The sequence below is a fragment of the Myotis yumanensis genome, unplaced genomic scaffold (assembly GCF_028538775.1).
Source record: "Myotis yumanensis isolate MYYU_CA2020_CCGP unplaced genomic scaffold, mMyoYum1.0.hap1 SCAF_14, whole genome shotgun sequence".
Lineage (NCBI taxonomy): Eukaryota > Metazoa > Chordata > Mammalia > Chiroptera > Vespertilionidae > Myotis > Myotis yumanensis.
In genome coordinates this window covers 15,578,351-15,595,883 of record NW_027223765.1, presented here as the reverse complement: position 1 = coordinate 15,595,883, position 17,533 = coordinate 15,578,351, and the positions used below count along the sequence as shown (strand labels likewise).

The following is a 17,533-nucleotide window of genomic DNA, read 5'->3' as shown; positions in this document are numbered from 1 at the left end:
CTGAGAGGATTTGGAGTAGTTTACAAGACATGACCTACATACAAGTCTTTCGTGACCCAAAGAAGAGCAAAAAAACAGAAAGGGAGGAATGGAGCTGAGCCTGAGAGCAACTACGACCAGAGGTTCAAACTCCATCTGGATTTTCTTTTCTTTTTTTTATTGTTTAAAGTATTACAAATAGTACTACATATGTTTCCTTTTTCCCCCATTGACTCCCCCCCCCCCCCCAGCCTTTCCTACCCCCCGGCACATGCCCTCACCTCCCAGTCTTGAATTTCTGTTTCTCTTTGGTAGCGCATATCAACCTTTCTTTCTCCTTAGAGATAGCTTTCTCTACATGGCACAAAACTTGTCTCTTAATAGTTTTTACATTTTTTATTTTATAATTTCTGCCTCAGAAGACAAACTTGCTGGTATACTTAGATCCACATCTAATATTTTTTCCAGGGCAAAGCTTTATTGGCCAATTTTAGGTCAGACATCCATTCTTGGGCAAATGAGTGTGGTTAAAGAGGGGAGTCATGTACAGACATGAGGACACTGGTAGAAACCATATAATAAAGTAGGAGAGGAGCAGTTTCCTAAAGAAGAGCCAGATGCCAAGCAGGTAATGCCAGAAATGTGTGTCTCGTGTTCTACATAAGACAGTGGCCAGACCAGAAAACATCTCTTAAAGCACGTAGAGTCTGGATGTATCTTTAGCCAAAACCAGAAAAGACAAAATAGAGCCTGAATTAAGGCAGAGCTAGAAACAAGGAGGAAGATAGAAGTGATTTGAAGGAAAAATAATCAATGGACCATGTGACACATATTAGTTTCCCATGGTGCCCTTGCATTCTACATTAACAGGAACTTAGGAAACCAACATTTATATGGCCAGATGCGAAGTCCTGTGACAGGTGCTGAAGGTGCAAATGCTCATAAGACAAAGCATCTCCCCTCATGAGCAGAGTCCTGTGACTTGGCAACATACTACCTCATTTCTGTAGGAAACCTTTCACCACACCTTGGGATCACTGAATCCATGACATAGAATCTGATTAATGGAATATATTAGTGTAAGCACTCTTCTTTACAGAAGGTCAAAGCCTGAGCTTGTAGTAATGCTTCATTTGGACTTATTGCTTCATATCTGTGGTAAAGGCACCACAATCAATGACATGGGGTTATTTTGTCATTGGGCATAGCACTAGTGAGAAAGCACTGAAACTTGATCAGCAATTCTCAACATTTGACTTTCCCCCCAACCCCCTTGTGTCTTGTCTATATGGCTGCAAATAATAGTAGCCAATCTAGCTATTTTAACCGTATTTGTGGTTCTTGGCCCTTGTCCTACACTTATTCTATACATATATGCTGTCAATTAGGTCTCCATTTGTCTTTCTCTTGTTGAATACTTAATCATCCTGTAAAACGTACTTCAAATACAAGCATTTATATAAAGTCTTCTGAAATTTGAATGAATTTTTCCTTCCTCTAGGGTCCCACATCATTTTCTATCATGTTGGACTGTAATTATTTGTTCACACGTTGTCTCTCTTTCTTTAGGTTCTGAGTTCCTTAAGGATAGAGTTTTAATTTTATCTTTGTTTCCCCAGGACGCAGCACAATGCATGGTACCTAGTAGGCTTTCCATGTGGATCATGAATTCAGAAAGTTTTCACTCTGTCAGATGAACAGTGCAGAAACACTTGGGCACTAAATGTTTTCACTGCCTTTATTTCCTCTAAATAAGCAAAAGCTCCTGGAGATTCTTTCAGTGCAGCTGGCCATCTAACTGGGATATCACTGATATTTCAGACTCAGCGCACAATAGAAAATGCTGCTGTTTCTGTTTGTCAAGTTTTTCAGCTCCTGTGAGAAATTCTACAAAGGGTCACAGCATCTGCACAAGACCAAGGTAACAGAACTCTATGAAAACCATGTCATAGTATTATCATTATCTTTATTATTATTTCATGTTTTTAGAAATAAGTCTCTGACCCCAGAGAAAATTGTGGTCTGTCTCAAAGGAGGCCACCCAGAAACAATACACAGTAAAAACAAAACATGAAATATAGAAAGCCTTCTGCAGAGGTGAGAGGTGATTTTTTCACACTTTTTTTTTTCTCATCTGATAAGTGATAGGGCACACTGTTAAATCTCCTTTGTTCATTTGAAGGGTGTTTCACATAATCCTGATTTAAACATACATTTCAGTCTTGAAAGCAGAATAGCTCTGAACTATCTATCACATCAAAAAAACCAAAAACTGAACATAGGGCAATAATAGTTCAAAAGGACAGTTTTCTAAAAGCAAAAGATATTTATCACAATAACAATAGGTAGAATTTATGAACAGCCTACCATTTACCAGAAACCACTCTCAGTGTTTGTCTATCTCAGTCAATCATGCAGGGTGGTGTTATTGAGGAAACTAGGCTGAGGAGGAGAAATGATTTACCAAGTGTAAGAAGTGGAGAGCAGATACGTAGATACATGAATGAGTCTCATAGCTACTTAGATACATGAATGGGTGAGTCTCATAGCTATTAAGTTGAACCAAAGAAGCCAAATATGTATGATTTCATTTATATGAAGTTCCAATGCAAACAAAACTAACCAATTCTCATAGATGTCAAGAGAGTAGTTACTTTGGTTGGCTGCGGATTGACTAAGGGTGTATCAAGGAACATTCTGTATGACTAGAAATGTTCTATATCTTGACATGGATGGTAGCTAAAAAATGTATACATATGTAAAAACTCATTCAGCTGCACAAAAAATTGTGCCCTTTTCTGTATATAAGTTATATCTCAATAAAACAGTTAAAAAATAGATAAGGGGAAGGAAATTTTGAATTTAGCTGTTTAGTTCCAAAGATCCTTTCATTCCACTACACAGCCTTTCTGAAATTTCTCCAGTTTTTTTAAACACACAATTTTACCCATTTTTGCACAAAAAAGTTCATAATAAACTATTGCAAGTAAATTTATATAGTGGAAATTGCAGAGTATAGCAGGCTGGTCATGAAATGATGAAGTAGTAAGTTGGGACTAAATTATAAAGAGATTTATGAATCTCTTAAAAGCAAAGGGTATGGATTTTATTTATATGGGAAATATTTGAAGGTTTTATATTTAAAAATTTATAACCATATTAGCTGTTGTGGGTAAAATGGATTAGAAAAGAATAAAGGGAGGAACAAAGAGAAAGTTAGGAGGCTGTTGCTGATAGGTCTTGGATTGATTATGACAGTGTGATTGGTAGATGAATAAAGATATATTAAAGGAGAACTGAATAAATCTTTGTGGTCAATTGGATGTGGGTGATGAGGGACAGATAGGAGCTGACTGTAGTGGCCGGGTGAACTCATACATATTGAACAGGTCCTATTCAAACACCAGGAAAACAGGGACAAAGTATATTGCTCTGGGGAGAAACTAATGTTAGGCAGGGTATCAGGATTCTAGCCAAGTGATTTGGGATTCGGGGAAGGTTTCTAGTCCTTGTAAAAAAAAAATTAGAATGTTGTTATAGGCTGAATTGTGTCCCAGAAAATTCATATGTTGAAGTTCTGAGCCTACTGCCTGAGACTGTGACTATTGGAGATAGTGTCTTTAAAGAGGTAATTAAGTTCAAATGAGGTCATGAAGGTATGCCCCTAATCCAATATGAGTTGTCTCCTTTTTTTAAGAAAAAAGGAAATTTGGACATAGACACAGACAGAAAGAAGACCATATGAAGAGACAGGGAGAAGATGGCTATCTACATGTCAAGGAGAGAGAACCTCAGAAGAAACCAAACCTACAGACACCTTGATCTTGGACTTCTAGCCTCCAATTGTCAGAAGGTAAATTTCTGTTGTTTAAGCAAACAAGTCTGTGGTACTTCATTATGGCAGACCTAGCAAACTAATATGTGTCCACTTAAGCCCATTCAAATCAGAGAGGGTGTATGGGTGTAGGGGCTAAATTATGTAGCTCAGAAAGCAGGGCCAATAGAGCCCTTTGGATAGTGATCTTCTAGCCAGGAATTAATTCCAAACTCTATCTACTGTAGAGATGGGAGCTTCTAATATTTCCCCAAATTTAATTCTCATTGGCTCAAAGATAAGGCAGAAAAGAGTTATAGGTGGAAAGTCTTTAATTCTGATGCTGGGCAGAGTTAGAAGCAAGCAGGGGTTGACTGATCATCTCAATATTTTAAAATAACCAACTGGATGTCAACATAGAGCAAAACTAAATGGTTGGTATGGTCAAGATAGACTTGATAAACAATTTAGATATTTGTACTTGCACATTACTTGGATATTAGACTAAGAAATCCATATAAATATATGTGTACTAATGTATAGTCAACATACTACATACCTCACATTGCTTTCATTTCATATCCTCTTCAGTGAATCAGCCATTATCCTTGCTTGCTTGTATTATTGCAGCTTCCTCCTAACTGGTCTGTTTCAGTATTGCTCCCCAGTAGTGAGGATCAAGGTAGATCATGAGGCATGAATAGATGCACTGCCATGATATTCTCATTTGTCTGTATACATTTGTCTAGAAATGGAATCACCTATAAATTATTCTTAACTCCTTGTTCTAGTCTCCTAAGTTCAATGATAAAGTTTAGATTCTTCCTTTGCAATTACTTTTACATCTATCCTTTCTTTTTACATTTCTACATATTCCAGTTTAGGCTGTTTCCCAATCCTGCCTGAACTACTGCAATAGCTTCTTTACTGTCCTGCTTATCTCCTGGGTCTCTCCTCACCACCTAAATCTATCCTGCAGAAAATCTTTAGAAAACATCACTTTGACCACAATGCCATTTTTCTATCTGTTAATCTCCAAGAGCTCCTGATTGTGTATAGCGACAAATGTCAACACTACTCAGTCTAATATTTAAGGCTTTGGGAATCTAGCCCCCTCTAACAGATTTATATTGCATTTTCATCTATCCTAGTTTTCCAAATCTTCAAATGCATTAAAGTGTTTTCAGGCATTGCCCTCCCCATGCCTCCATGCAGCCCTGTGCTTTCCACCCCCGTACTACTGTTCATATGGTTCCCCCTCTTACCTACCCCCTTTTCTGTGCCCTTCCTATCCTCTAAGAACATCTCAAATCCCAGATGCTTTTGATCTTGTTTTACTCTTAGTGTGATATCCTCTTCTCTGCCTACCCATCTTTCAAGGCCTACTATAATTTCTACCACATCTTGAAATCTCTCCTAACCATCCTTGCAATTAATCCTTTGTGAAAGGCTACTGTGGGGCATTTAGGTGATAGATATTGTCTGAGCCCTAGGGATCATGTTGATAAAACATACATAGCTCCTCATTTCCAGGACAAGGTGTTCTCCTTCTTCTTCATGTGCCTATTGCAGTTAATGCCCAAAGAATTGTCTGTTAACAATGTGATATATTAGGAAATGAATTCTGTTTTGAATTGCCAATTGATTTCTATGATTTAACTTTTTAAGAAATGATTTATGTTTCCCAGTTAGATAGTAAAGACTTTGCCCTCAAATGATCTAGTTTGAGAGAGGGGTATACCATTACATACCAGGCAATGAGGTGCTACTTTTGCTAATGTTTCTTCATAGTGTGACATGGTTAGCAGTCCATTTTCTGGGACACACAAAACTCATGATTTTACAAATAATATTACTTAGGATAAGAATAAAGTGGATAGTCTCCATTGAAATCTTTTAAAAAGTGAGTTGATTTTAATTAAAAAAAACTAGAGGCCTAGTGCACAGGTCCCTCAGCCTGGCCTGCAGCTCTCCAACATCCCCCGAAGGGTCCCGGGTTGTAAGAGGGTGCAGGCCAGGCCGAGGGACCCCACCAGTGCACAATCGGGGCTGAGGAGGGACTATGGGAGGTTGGCCAGTGGGGGGAGGGACCACAGGAGGGTTCCAGGGCTCCAGGGCATGTCTGTCCCATCTTGTCCAGTCCCGATCAGCCAGACCCCAGCAGCAAGCTAACCTTCTGGTTAGAGCGTCTGTCCCCTGGTGGTCAGTTCGCGCCATAGTGACTGGTCGAAGGGTTGAACTAATGGTCGGACACTTAGGCCTTGAAAGATGGGTAGGCTTTTATCATATAGGATATTAATAATGACTATAACAAAATTATGGCAAATCCTATAGAAGTGGTCCTTCAATTACTAAAACAGTGTTATATGGTATCACATTTATTTCTCACAACAACCTTGCAAATTAGAAACTAAAGTCCAGAGAAACATTGGAACTTATTTAAGTCAGAAAGCTAATGGGTCGTGATGCAGGTTCAGGTGTTGGTACCTAGTTCTCTGACAAAAGCTCTCCAAGTTTCTCCTTTACCACGATGGTCTTTTGCATATAGGAAGATTTCGTGTAATCACTTAACTGTGTGTCTGACTTGTGCTTTTACTCCCCACATCATCTCCTCAGAAAGTTTTACTTTCTAAATTAAGTCCTTCACCTCCAGAGATATAAAAGGGGAATCAGGATGAAAGTGGTGTGTTTCTAAGCACATTTATAACACACACAAGGAAAAGGAGCCGATTTCCTGCCTGGCCGAGTGAAACATTAATTCTTCACCTTGGCACCTCAACCCACAGCTGTGATAAGGACCGTTATGCCCAAATAGGCCCTTAAACGGAAGACCTGCTGAGCAGAGACCCACTTTCCCAGCCCTGCTCCAAGGCCGTCAGCTTTTCTGCCAACTGACCAGGCGGAAGCAGCAGCAGGGGAGGAGGGCCTGCAGGTAGGTGAGGAGGGGATCATTTTGAAAGCCCCAAATCCCTGGCAGGGAAGAAGCAGCTGCTCCTTCTTTCTCTAACATCTGTCCCCTCTGTCCCTGGCTGCACGGCACCCTTTGGAGGCTCGAGCCAGCTAAACGTGGGGATGACAAGTAAGCACTTCTGAAGGCCGGTTGGTGCGTGGAAATTAGCATAATTGTCACCAGGAAGTTTCTTCTGTTGGGAAGAGGGCAGTTGGGGTTCTTAAGGAGGATGGTTACCACTTTAATTCATTTTCCTCACAAAACATACAGCTTTAATGATCAAGAGTCGGGATTTGTACGGCCTGAGGATATTATTTCATTAAACAGAGGTACCCCTAGCGCCCAATTTAAAATTTTAATCTCCAGGGGAGCCACAGGCTACTGATTTGGGAAAGAAATAATGATACTGCACACGTTGTACTACCTTTATGGTATACTAAACTGTGCCTATCTCGCACGTGTGGCTTTTATCACAATTAACAGCGTGTTGCTTGCATCTCACTCCCCTGTCAACACGATGCTCCTCTAGAATGGGGACCTTATTATTATTCAATTATTTTCCCCTCGTGTTCAAAACGCTGTTGTATAACCTGACAAGCATGAAATAGACATTTATAAATGAATGAACGTTAACCAAGAAAATATAAAGGAAGAGGATAATTTATTTGATTCTCCCAAAGCGGCTGTGGAGACTGGGGCCTGACCGTGTCCCGAAGGAAGGCGCAGTCCCAAAGGTCCACAGCTTCTGCTCCCGTCACCGCAGACCCAAGTCCGCCAGCGGGTGCTCCCGCTCCGCCCAAAGCCCGGAGGCGCGGGTCTGCGATGGCTCCGCCCCCAAGGCGCGCGCGGCCACGCCCCCTTCCCGGTCGCTCCCACTGCGACCTGCGTTCCACTCAGTACAAGTTAGGGGCGGGGCCAGGCGGGCGCAGGCGCAATGGGAGGCGGAAGTAGGGACTCGGGAAGAGGGAAAGGAACCTGCAGCGCTTCGCGAAGGGCAACGCGCACAACCTCCCGTCCTCCTCCTCCTCCTCCGGGAAGCTGGGGCGGCTGCACGTGCGGCCTGGCCCAGGCTCCTCCCCTCCCCGCCCCCTTCCCGGGCGTGGCCTCGCGGCTGCGTTCCTCCGTCGCCGAGATGGCGCTCGACCCGGCAGGTACGCGGGCGGGAAGCGGGGGTTGTTGCTGAAGCGTCGGCCTGGGTCTGTAACCGCAGCCCGGCGGGCTGGGGCCGCCCAGGAAAGCTGCTGCTCTGAGGTTGCCCCGCTTCCGCCGACGTCCCCGCCCGCCCAGCCGGCTGCTTGGAGTCTTTGGTCGGTCAGCCCGCGTTCCTTCCCTTCGGCTCCAGGTCGTCTTCCCGCTCCTCGTGGTTAGGGTTAGGTGAAGGCATTGGGTTCTGGGTCTAGGCTCTAGTCCATTTGTGGCTTACAAACGTTTTCCTCCTCAACGCGACTGGGTTCTTCTTCCTCATTCTTTTTTTTCCGCCCTTTTGAGACACAGTCTCCTTTCAATACCTGTAGACTAACTTAAAAACATCAATACAAAGGATCTATCCCTGTGGGAAGAGCTGCAGTTTCTTTGGAAAGAATCACCAAAGTCATCATCAATGTTATCTTAACGTAAATGCTTCCACCCCACTCCCACTTGGAACAGTAATTTCCGTTCCCTCGAATTCCCGCCCTTACAGAAGCTGACCTGTGGTATATTTTAGGCTCTTTATGTAGAATATAGTAAAGGCAACGTGATTTTTGGAGGAAATAGTGGTTGGTATAATTCATTACCTTCATTTTAAGGGCATGAAAACACAAGGCATGGGGAGGAGAAATGGATTCAAACCTTTGGAGATTCAGAAATGAAAAAAAGTCACTTTGATGGACCTCAAGGAGAAAGAAAAATACGTGTTGCGGACAATAGATTTATTGGCCACTTCATTTATCAAACAATGTATTCTCAATTATCCAGCAATAGCGTGTGTTATGGTAGATACTATGATCTCTGTTTTACAGATTTGGAAACAGGCTGAGAGGATAAAAGCATTTGAAGCATAAAAGAACACATACTGATCATACCAATATTGGGCCAGAGGATTGGGTCAGCCTTTATGAAGCAGCTAACAATTGATCTGGGCTTTGAAAGATAGAATTTCTATTGGTTGGGGTTGGTGAAGATGTGGCAGAAGAAGCAAATGTGAGTCAGGAAAGTGCACCGTGTGATGTTTGGTTGCAGGGTGAACACTTTGATTTGGCTGGTGGGGGTAGGAGGAGTGTCAGTGAGGAATGAGTATGGAAAGTTCAGATTGGGAAGCAGATGGAGGCCTATGTAGTTCTAGTATTTCTGAGCTGGAAGTGACATTCATAGTAATCTCATACAGATGAGAGAGACTCAGAGGTTAAAGGCTTTCGTATGCCTTTATTTTTGAATTTAAACAAGCAGGGAAGTTTAGAAAAAAAAATCTTCATACCTGCTGTCTCTACGTTCTTACTGTCCAGAGCAATGGTTCTCAACCTTCTGGCCCTTTAAATACAGTTCCTCATGTGGTGACCCAACCATAAAATTATTTTCGTTGCTACTTCATAACTGTAATGTTGCTACCGTTATGAATCGTAATGTAAATATCTGATATGCAGGATGGTCTTAGGTGACCCCTGAAAGGGTCGTTCAACCGCCAGAGGGGTCGCGACCCACAGGTTGAGAACCGCTGGTCCAGAGACTCTTAGCCCACTCCAATCTTGTGCCTTGTTCAAGGCCATGCAGCTAATTGCTGGTAGAGCCAAGTCTAGATAGAACTCAATTTTTCTTTCCAGCCCAGTGTTGTAGATGGAGACCCTCCCCGATTTGAGTATTTATTGATTAAACAACTACTTGTTGAGTGCCCAATATATGTCATGTGTTGTCTAGGCCCTAGAAAACTGGTATATAGAACAAACAAGATCCCTGCTTCAAATAGAGCTTGTATTCTGGTGGTAGAAGAAACAAGACAACCACCACTTCCCCACCTTAGACACACACTTGTACGGACTGTGATAAACATTATGAAGAAGATAAGCAGTGTCCTGTGGTAGATGGTGAAGAGAGGGCTATTTTAGATAGTGGTCAATAAAGAACTCTATGAGGAAGTATCAGTTGCCTTTACTACCCTGGCTGCGGGGACACGCATTGTAGAGGGGTGCTGAGTAGAGGCAGGGAGACCAACTAAGAGATGTTAGAAATTGACAGGACCTGCTGTTGCTCTGAATAAGGGTGGTGAGGGAAAGGAAGGTATTAAGGGTAATTCCTCAGGCTTTTTACTTTAACAACTGGGTGGATGGTAATGGTCAATTAATGGCATGATCACTGGAAACTTAGACCAAAGCGAGGATGGAAGCAAGATTGGCATGGAAAGTTAAGAAAGTGGAGTCAGCAAGAAGAAAGATCTTAGAAAAAAAATTCTTTATCTGTTTAAGTTCCAGAATACAAATGTATTGAAGTCAGCTTTTTAAAAAAAACTTTATTTTTATTTGGTTCAGAAGTTGAAGCATAGGCTCACATTTTGGTATTTCCCTTGCTTTTTCACAGTCCACAATGGTATGTGCCCATACTGAGTAGATAGTTATGCTAAAGGAGGTTTATATAACGAATTTGTTTTCCTGTTGGCTTATATTACATTTTTTGAGATCATAAGTTTGATATTCACTTATCAGTAGCTTTTAAGTAACTATAGGATCCACTTTTCTCAAGAAACTCTGAACCCAATAATGAAATAAATGCAGGTGGCATATTTATTTTTATACATAGTTTTATTTAACCTGTTTTTCCTTTATGTTAGTGTAGAGGTAAAAATAGCACTCTTTGTAAGTTTATCATCCATAATTGTGTTCATTATTTTCTCTTACTATCTGATTGCAGAGAGGAAAAGCTGGAGAGAGTCCAAAGCACTCAGGAAAAGTGGCTGTAGAAAGACTTTACATTTGAGAAAAATACTAGTGCCTGGGTTGTCCCAGATACTCAGATTTTAATTTGCCCAAGCCTCTGGCATTTAAAAATATTCCATAGACAATGTAATATGCAGAGTAGAGGAGAACCATTGTTTTGAACTCTCCCCCATTTTATTGACTAGTCTTTAGGCTTTGTTTTTTTTTTTTTTAAATCAGTTTAATCTTCTGATTCCCAGAAGAAATTCTCTGCATCTTTAGCCATAAATTGGACCTGTGATTGCATAGTAATAATTGAGAAATATACAGTATAACTTATTCTGTACTAGGACTTAAACATAGTAAATCTTATTTCAAGTTATAGCTTCTTTACCAAATTATAACCCTTTCTACAAATATTGTATATTTTTAAAAATCTAGTCAAATGTAGGTGATTGAAAATTTAAAAGGTGGTTTATTTTGAATGTATAACTCATGATAATCTCTAGAAACAATATTAAAAGTGGTGCTTGTTAAAGTAGAATTTTCAAAAAGATAAAGTTATTCATGCAAATACAAAATGAATACGTGTTGAAGATTTTCTTCAACTTGTTAATTAGTGAGGGAACCAATAAAATGTAAAACACAGTTTTTGAGGAAAAAAAAGTATTTGAGAAGTTAGATACATAGACAATTTCATAGATTGCTGGCTTAGATGAAAACTGGTTTATTTAAAACAGGATCATAAACTATAATCCTTTGGGGCTTTCTCTTCCACTGGTCAAAAATTATTTCTATCTCTGTTTGACATCTAGAAGTTAAACTGCCCCTTAACAAGTTGTAAAAAAGCTCAGTAATGGAAAGTCAAGCCCAGTGCTAGTCCTGAAAGACCATCCTGTTAGGCCTTTGCTATTTTCAGATTCCTGATAAATATTCTAGCACAGGGGTGGGCAAACTTTTTGACTCGAGGGCCACAATGGGTTCTTAAACTGGACCAGAGGGCCGGAACAAAAGCATGGATGGAGTGTTTGTGTGAACTAATATAAATTCAAAGTAAACATCATTACATAAAAGGGTACGGTCTTTTTTTTTTTTTTTTTAGTTTTATTCATTTCAAACAGGCCGGATCCGGCCCACGGGCCGTAGTTTGCCCATGGCTGTTCTAGCATGATTATATACCAGGATGACAACTCACAGGAATCCGCCTGGTAATTTTGATTTCTGACTTTCTTTAATAACTAGAAGAGTCTCCTTCTTCCCTTTTCCTACCACCTCTCCTTTAGGGTAAGAAGTTTCCCTTCCCCCTTCAGTTAATGTGGATTTATTTTCTACTTTTGCACAGTAGGGCAGTGGCAGCATGAGAAGTTTCCTTAAATCAGTGTGTGTGTGTGTGTGTGTGTGTGTGTGTGTGTCCGTCCCTGTGTGCTCATCTGTGTGTCCGTCCCTGTCCTTCCATTGGTGTTTTAGCCCAGAAATCTAATCAGGGGAGGAGGATGGGACAGTGATAGCGCTCAGGGGGTAGACATGGGATCAGAGATTTTATGACATTGTATTAGTAGATGTTTAACGTATATGTATCTTGAGAAGATGTCATTCTGGAGGCTTTTGGAGTCTGGCTTGTAGGAGTTCTTTCAGTGGTTCCATTGGGGATGTGGGTAGATTAGCATTACGGGTACAGCACTTATATTTACTGGAAATTTAAATTTTTTGAGTTAGACATCTAAACAGATTTAAAGATTTTTTTTTTGAGCATTATTTGATTAATATGTTACATCATTGATTAGAAAAATTTTGATTTTTTTATTGCTGCTATCCACAGTATTTTCTTAGACATGCATTGTATTCATAAAACTAAAAATCTGGTTAACTTCTACATTTTGTAAATTTCTAAACTCGAAGTATGTTTGTACTAGAAAATACATTGTTTTTCTCACTAGATTAATTTAACAACCTCTAAGCGGCGGTTCTCAACCTGTGGGTCGCAACCCCTGAAAATCCTGCATATGAGATATTTACAATTCATAACAGTAGCAAAATTACAGTTATGAAGTAGCAACGAAAATAATTTTATGGTTGGGGGTCACCACAACATGAAGAACTGTATTAAAGGGTTGCGGCATTAGGAAGGTTGAGAACCACTGCATGGGTTGTTCACTGAAAGTTGAAAAACATTAGCTTATGCAAAAAGTACAAGAAAGAGTTGATATCAAAGAGAAGTGTGCCGTGGCATTGGAGGGGTTGTCAATTATGATATCTCCTGTAAACCAATTTAGGGAGTTTGAATTTTATTCTAAGAACAGTGGGAAGACATTGCAAGTTTTTAGGTAAGGGGTGACATGTAGAACTTTCTTCTTTTTGTGTTGATTGACTTTTGATTAGATAGAGGTTATGCATTCTCAGCAAATACTGCCTAAGTGGTGTGTTTTTCTCAGGGTATCATATCTGGAGAAACATGATGTGTCTCTGTCTCTCAAAGGTGGTATGAATTTTGATCATGTAATCAAGGTCTCGTCCCCCTTTTTTTGCTATGTTTTTCCTCTCTTGCAATTAATAAGTAATCTGTGGGGATATTGTTTAAGACCATGCAAATGTTTGTTCCTCATCAATGATTCAGCATCCATCGATGATTTTTGCCTTATTTAGTCTTTTCCATGATGATTGCAATATAATCATTTTCTATCTCCAGTGTTTTCTCCATGTTTATTAGATAGTTGGTGACATTTTACTGTTAGCAAGAACTCTCTTTAGTTTTTGTTTATTTATAGATTTATTTTTGGTATGGATTTATGAATTCCTGTGTTCTCAATAGTTTATAATTTGTTACTGTATGTAATTATTTTGGTGCTCACATTTTCCCAGTGAGAGTTTCTTCAAACTAGCTTCTGGGTCCTTGTGATATGCTCCCATTATTATTACTATTATTATTTGAGCATTTTTGAGCATCTTTTTTTTCTCATACAAGATGTCCCTGACTCAGCTTGCACCTACCCTGGCTTGGCCCATCCAGGGCTAGTCATTTCTCTGACAAGCCCTGGTTCATTTTTTTTGGGCACTAGAGGCCCGGTGCACAAATTTGTGCACATTGAAAGGAAATTAATTACAAGAAATATTTTCGAGGCCGGGGAGGGACCACGGGAGGGCTCCAGTGCATGTCCAGACCTTCTGGCCCAGTCCCCATGGGACCATGGGAGGTTGGCCAGCCAGGGAGGGACCGAGGGAGAGCTCCAAGGTGTGTCCGGCCCATCTCACCCAGTCCCGATTGGCCAGACCCCAGCAGCAAGCTAACCTACCAGTCAGAGCGTCTGCCCCCTGGTGGTCAGTGTGTGTCATAGTGATCGGTCGGACACTTAGCATATTAGGCTTTTATTTATGTAGATATTAGAGAACAAGATCAGGATGCCAGGTCTGGGTACCACTTGGATACCACATGCAGGTGATTTATTAGTGGAGTGCTCTGAGGAAAAATCATGTGAGTGAGTGAGGGGAACAGGAGAGGGAAGGAGGGAGGAAGCTGAGCAAGATGTGATTTTAGGGAAAGCCAGCCTGTCTCAGCCTAAACTGCTTTGGTGCACAACAAAGGCCAAGGTTTGTCCTGCTTTGGAGGCAAGGGAGCAGGGTTTTGTGCCATCTGTCAGTCCTTATCTACGGCAGGAAGTGGGAGAGGGGGCAGCATCGGGATAAACTACACAGTGGTACCGTGTGCAAGGGCAGTCCTGAGAAGGGTGCAGAATGCTTCTACACTCTCTCCTACAGGAGGGATACCAGCTCTACCCTAAAACTAATTTATCTGAATCTATTAGGAACTGTACCTTACATTGGGTAGTGAGAGTTTAGATAGTGATAGGTCAGGTAGGAAGCGGTACTTGCACAAATACATACATTCACACAAGTGGGTGTATAGCATCCCGGTGTAAAATATGGTGGGGTTGTGGTAAAACAGTTTGAAGATGGCCCTGGCTGGTGTGGCTCAGTTGGTTGGAGCTTTGTCCTGTGCACCAAAAGGTGGCTGGTTCTATTTCTGGTTAGAGCACATACCCAGGTTGCAGGTTCTATCCCAGGTCAGGGCACAGACAGGAGGCAACCAGTGGATATTTCTCGCTCATATTTATGTTTTTCTCTGTCCAAAAAAGTTTGAATTTCACTAACACTGGCTTAAGGTAAACTTAACATGCCAAATTGTGCTTTGTTATTTTGCCTCTAGGCAATTTGACATGCTGTTTTTGCTTTGTGAAATTTTCCTTCTCTTCTCCATCCCCAAATCTGCCTAATTCTTATTCATTTTTCATACCTCATTTTAAAATCAGTTTCATGGGAAGCTTTCTCTGATTGTCACCACCCCCAATATTTCAAAAAACCAATAACTTGGAATTTAGAAAAAACACACCAAGATACCAAATAACCTGGGCATAGAGTTTCTTTCATTCTAGATGTAGAGATTTTATTTGTTTGTTTTTCTTGAGAAATAAAATGAAACCTATAGATGGGATGTGTCTATATAAAATGATTTGAGATGAAGAAAATCATGATGGGAAAATGGGAATTTTCTACCTGTAAATATTTTTCATATGATTTCACTTTAACTATATCTATTAAGACTAGGTGATTAGGAAGCATAGGCCAATTAATTACACCTACACAGTAAGAGATCCCTCTCCCCTCCAACCCCAAGGAATCACTGCACTCTTATGGAAACAGCACCCAATTAAATTTGGGAGGTAGTAGGACTGACTTCTTGTTTCAGACTTTGCCATTAACCTCAGGCCCTTATTCTAAATGATGTAATCTCAGGTTTGAAGATGAGGGGTAGGAAGAGTGAGATAGATAACTGCTCAGGCTACTTCACCCCTTAAACTTTTATGATTGTAAATACTTAGAATTGGTCTCAGGATTCTTGACTCAGCACAGAAATTTCACCACAGGAAACAGTAACTTCAAGTTGATGTTTCATTTACTGAATTACTATTGCTATTTTTGTACAGGGGTGTTAGTAGCATGCATATTTGTAGAAATCTCTAGGTTTATAGACGTCAGATATCCAATAAATATTATTACCTTATACCTGATACAAGTGGACCAAACAAAACTGTGCCCAAATAAGAATGTTGATTCCCAAATTAACCTTCACCATCGCCAATTATACTTTTACATTTTTAAATAAAGAGATTGAAGGAAAAGAAAATTTAAGAATGTGGTATTTACTACCCCTCATTGTTTTTCTCTAAAAAAACTGTTACTGGGAGGGTTTTAGAGCTCAAAAGATAGGTTAACAAAACATTAACTAGGCATGGTTAATTGAAACATATCGTTTTAAATGATTATGCTGCAGAATAAGAAACCTTGCTTATCTTACTCATCATTTTATATACAAACCTTAGGATGTTGATTGGTACATAGTAAGTAATAAATACTTGATAACAATGAATATCTGTAATTATCAAATATTGAAACTCTTTTAAATATGTCATAGTTACCATAGGCTAGAAGTTAGAGGAAGTCATAGAGATGAATTAGACATGGCCTCTTAACTCATTAAACTTAAGTTTCATGCAGTGGTTTTAAATGTAGCCTCATATTAGAATTATTTGGGAAGCATTTAAAAAATACCAGTGCCTGTGTTTTACCCCAGTATTTCTGATTTAATTTGTCTGTGGTAGGGTATAGGCATCAGAATTTTTTAAAGCCCCTCTGGTTGTTAGATGCCGCCAGAATTGAGAACTCTGGTACCAGAATCTGTCTTAGTCTGCTTCGGCTGCCATAACAATATACCATAGACTGGGTACCTTAAACAACAGAAATTTCTTTTCATAGTTTGGGAGGCTGGAAAGTCCAAGATTAAGGTGCTGACCAATTTTGTTGCTGGGTCTTCCCCTTTTTGTAAGGCCTCATATCAAATTAGGGCCCTACCTATATGACCTCATTTAACATTAACCTCCTAAAAACCCTATGTCCAAATACAGTCATATTGAAGTTTAGGGCTTCAACACAGTTCAGTCCATAGCATTCAGGAGAAGATTTTGCAGATAGTGTGATGTATGATACATTGTCAATCCAGATGTGACTAGAACCAGTAGTTTTGGTGACCACACAATCTCAGGTTTAGAGGAAGGAGAAGTCACTTTCAGGTGCTGGGATGAGGGAGAACTTTGGGATGGAAAAGTAAGTATTGGCTTTGATTTTAAATAAGTAAACTTTGATAAGAAAATAAGAGGTAGAAGATAGAAGATAAAGACAGGTGATAGAGCTGGAGTTTAACTTCACCAAGTATTTGCTAGATCATGTTGCAAGATTGCTTTGAGCTTTATGAACCTCAGCTTCTTCATAATACCAGCTCGTGCATGTAATAATGTTTGTAAAAACAGTTCCTTCTACATCCCCCTCCTTTCTTTATTCTGCAAATATTTATTGTGCTTCTTCTGTGTACTATGTAAATGTAAGCTGATTTTTTTTAGGTGAGGAGGATAACATAACCACTGGGATGGCAGAATGAATATTTAAATTGTAGAAATGTTAAATTGGAATCGCAGTGCTGGTGGGACATGGAAATTACCAATATATGCTTGAAAATGTGGGTAAACTAGATTTGGAGCTAGAGACAGGCACTGAGAACTCAGCACAATAAACACAAACTTTAAAGGTAGAACCTTGTGGGATTGCCACTAAAGGAAGAGGAACAAATCTTTATCTTGGAAGTGTTTACACTTTTTCTGGTATTACTGCCATTGTTCAGAATATTTTTGAAACTCCTTTAAAATTTGCTTTAGCAACTATAGTACATTCACCTTAATGTCCTCCTTTTGTCAAATGTTTGTTCAGAAGGTGAACTTGAATTTGAGCCAAGGTTAGCCAAAATCAGTCTGGGGAAGGTGGTAGAGGCTCATCCTGGGAAATGTTACTCCCCTGTCTACA

The 17,533-nt window shown here is 40.1% G+C and overlaps 1 protein-coding gene across 1 annotated transcript in view; it reads left to right on the top strand.

Annotated features, from left to right (window-relative positions):
- The first annotated feature begins 7,677 nt into the window (after window positions 1-7,677).
- Window positions 7,678-17,533, top strand: part of CMC1 (C-X9-C motif containing 1) — a 59,717-nt gene continuing 49,861 nt past the window's right edge. The window contains exon 1 of the mRNA XM_070433293.1: window positions 7,678-7,894. Coding sequence (XP_070289394.1) covers window positions 7,678-7,894 — 217 coding nt within the window. The remainder of the gene's footprint in view (window positions 7,895-17,533) is intronic.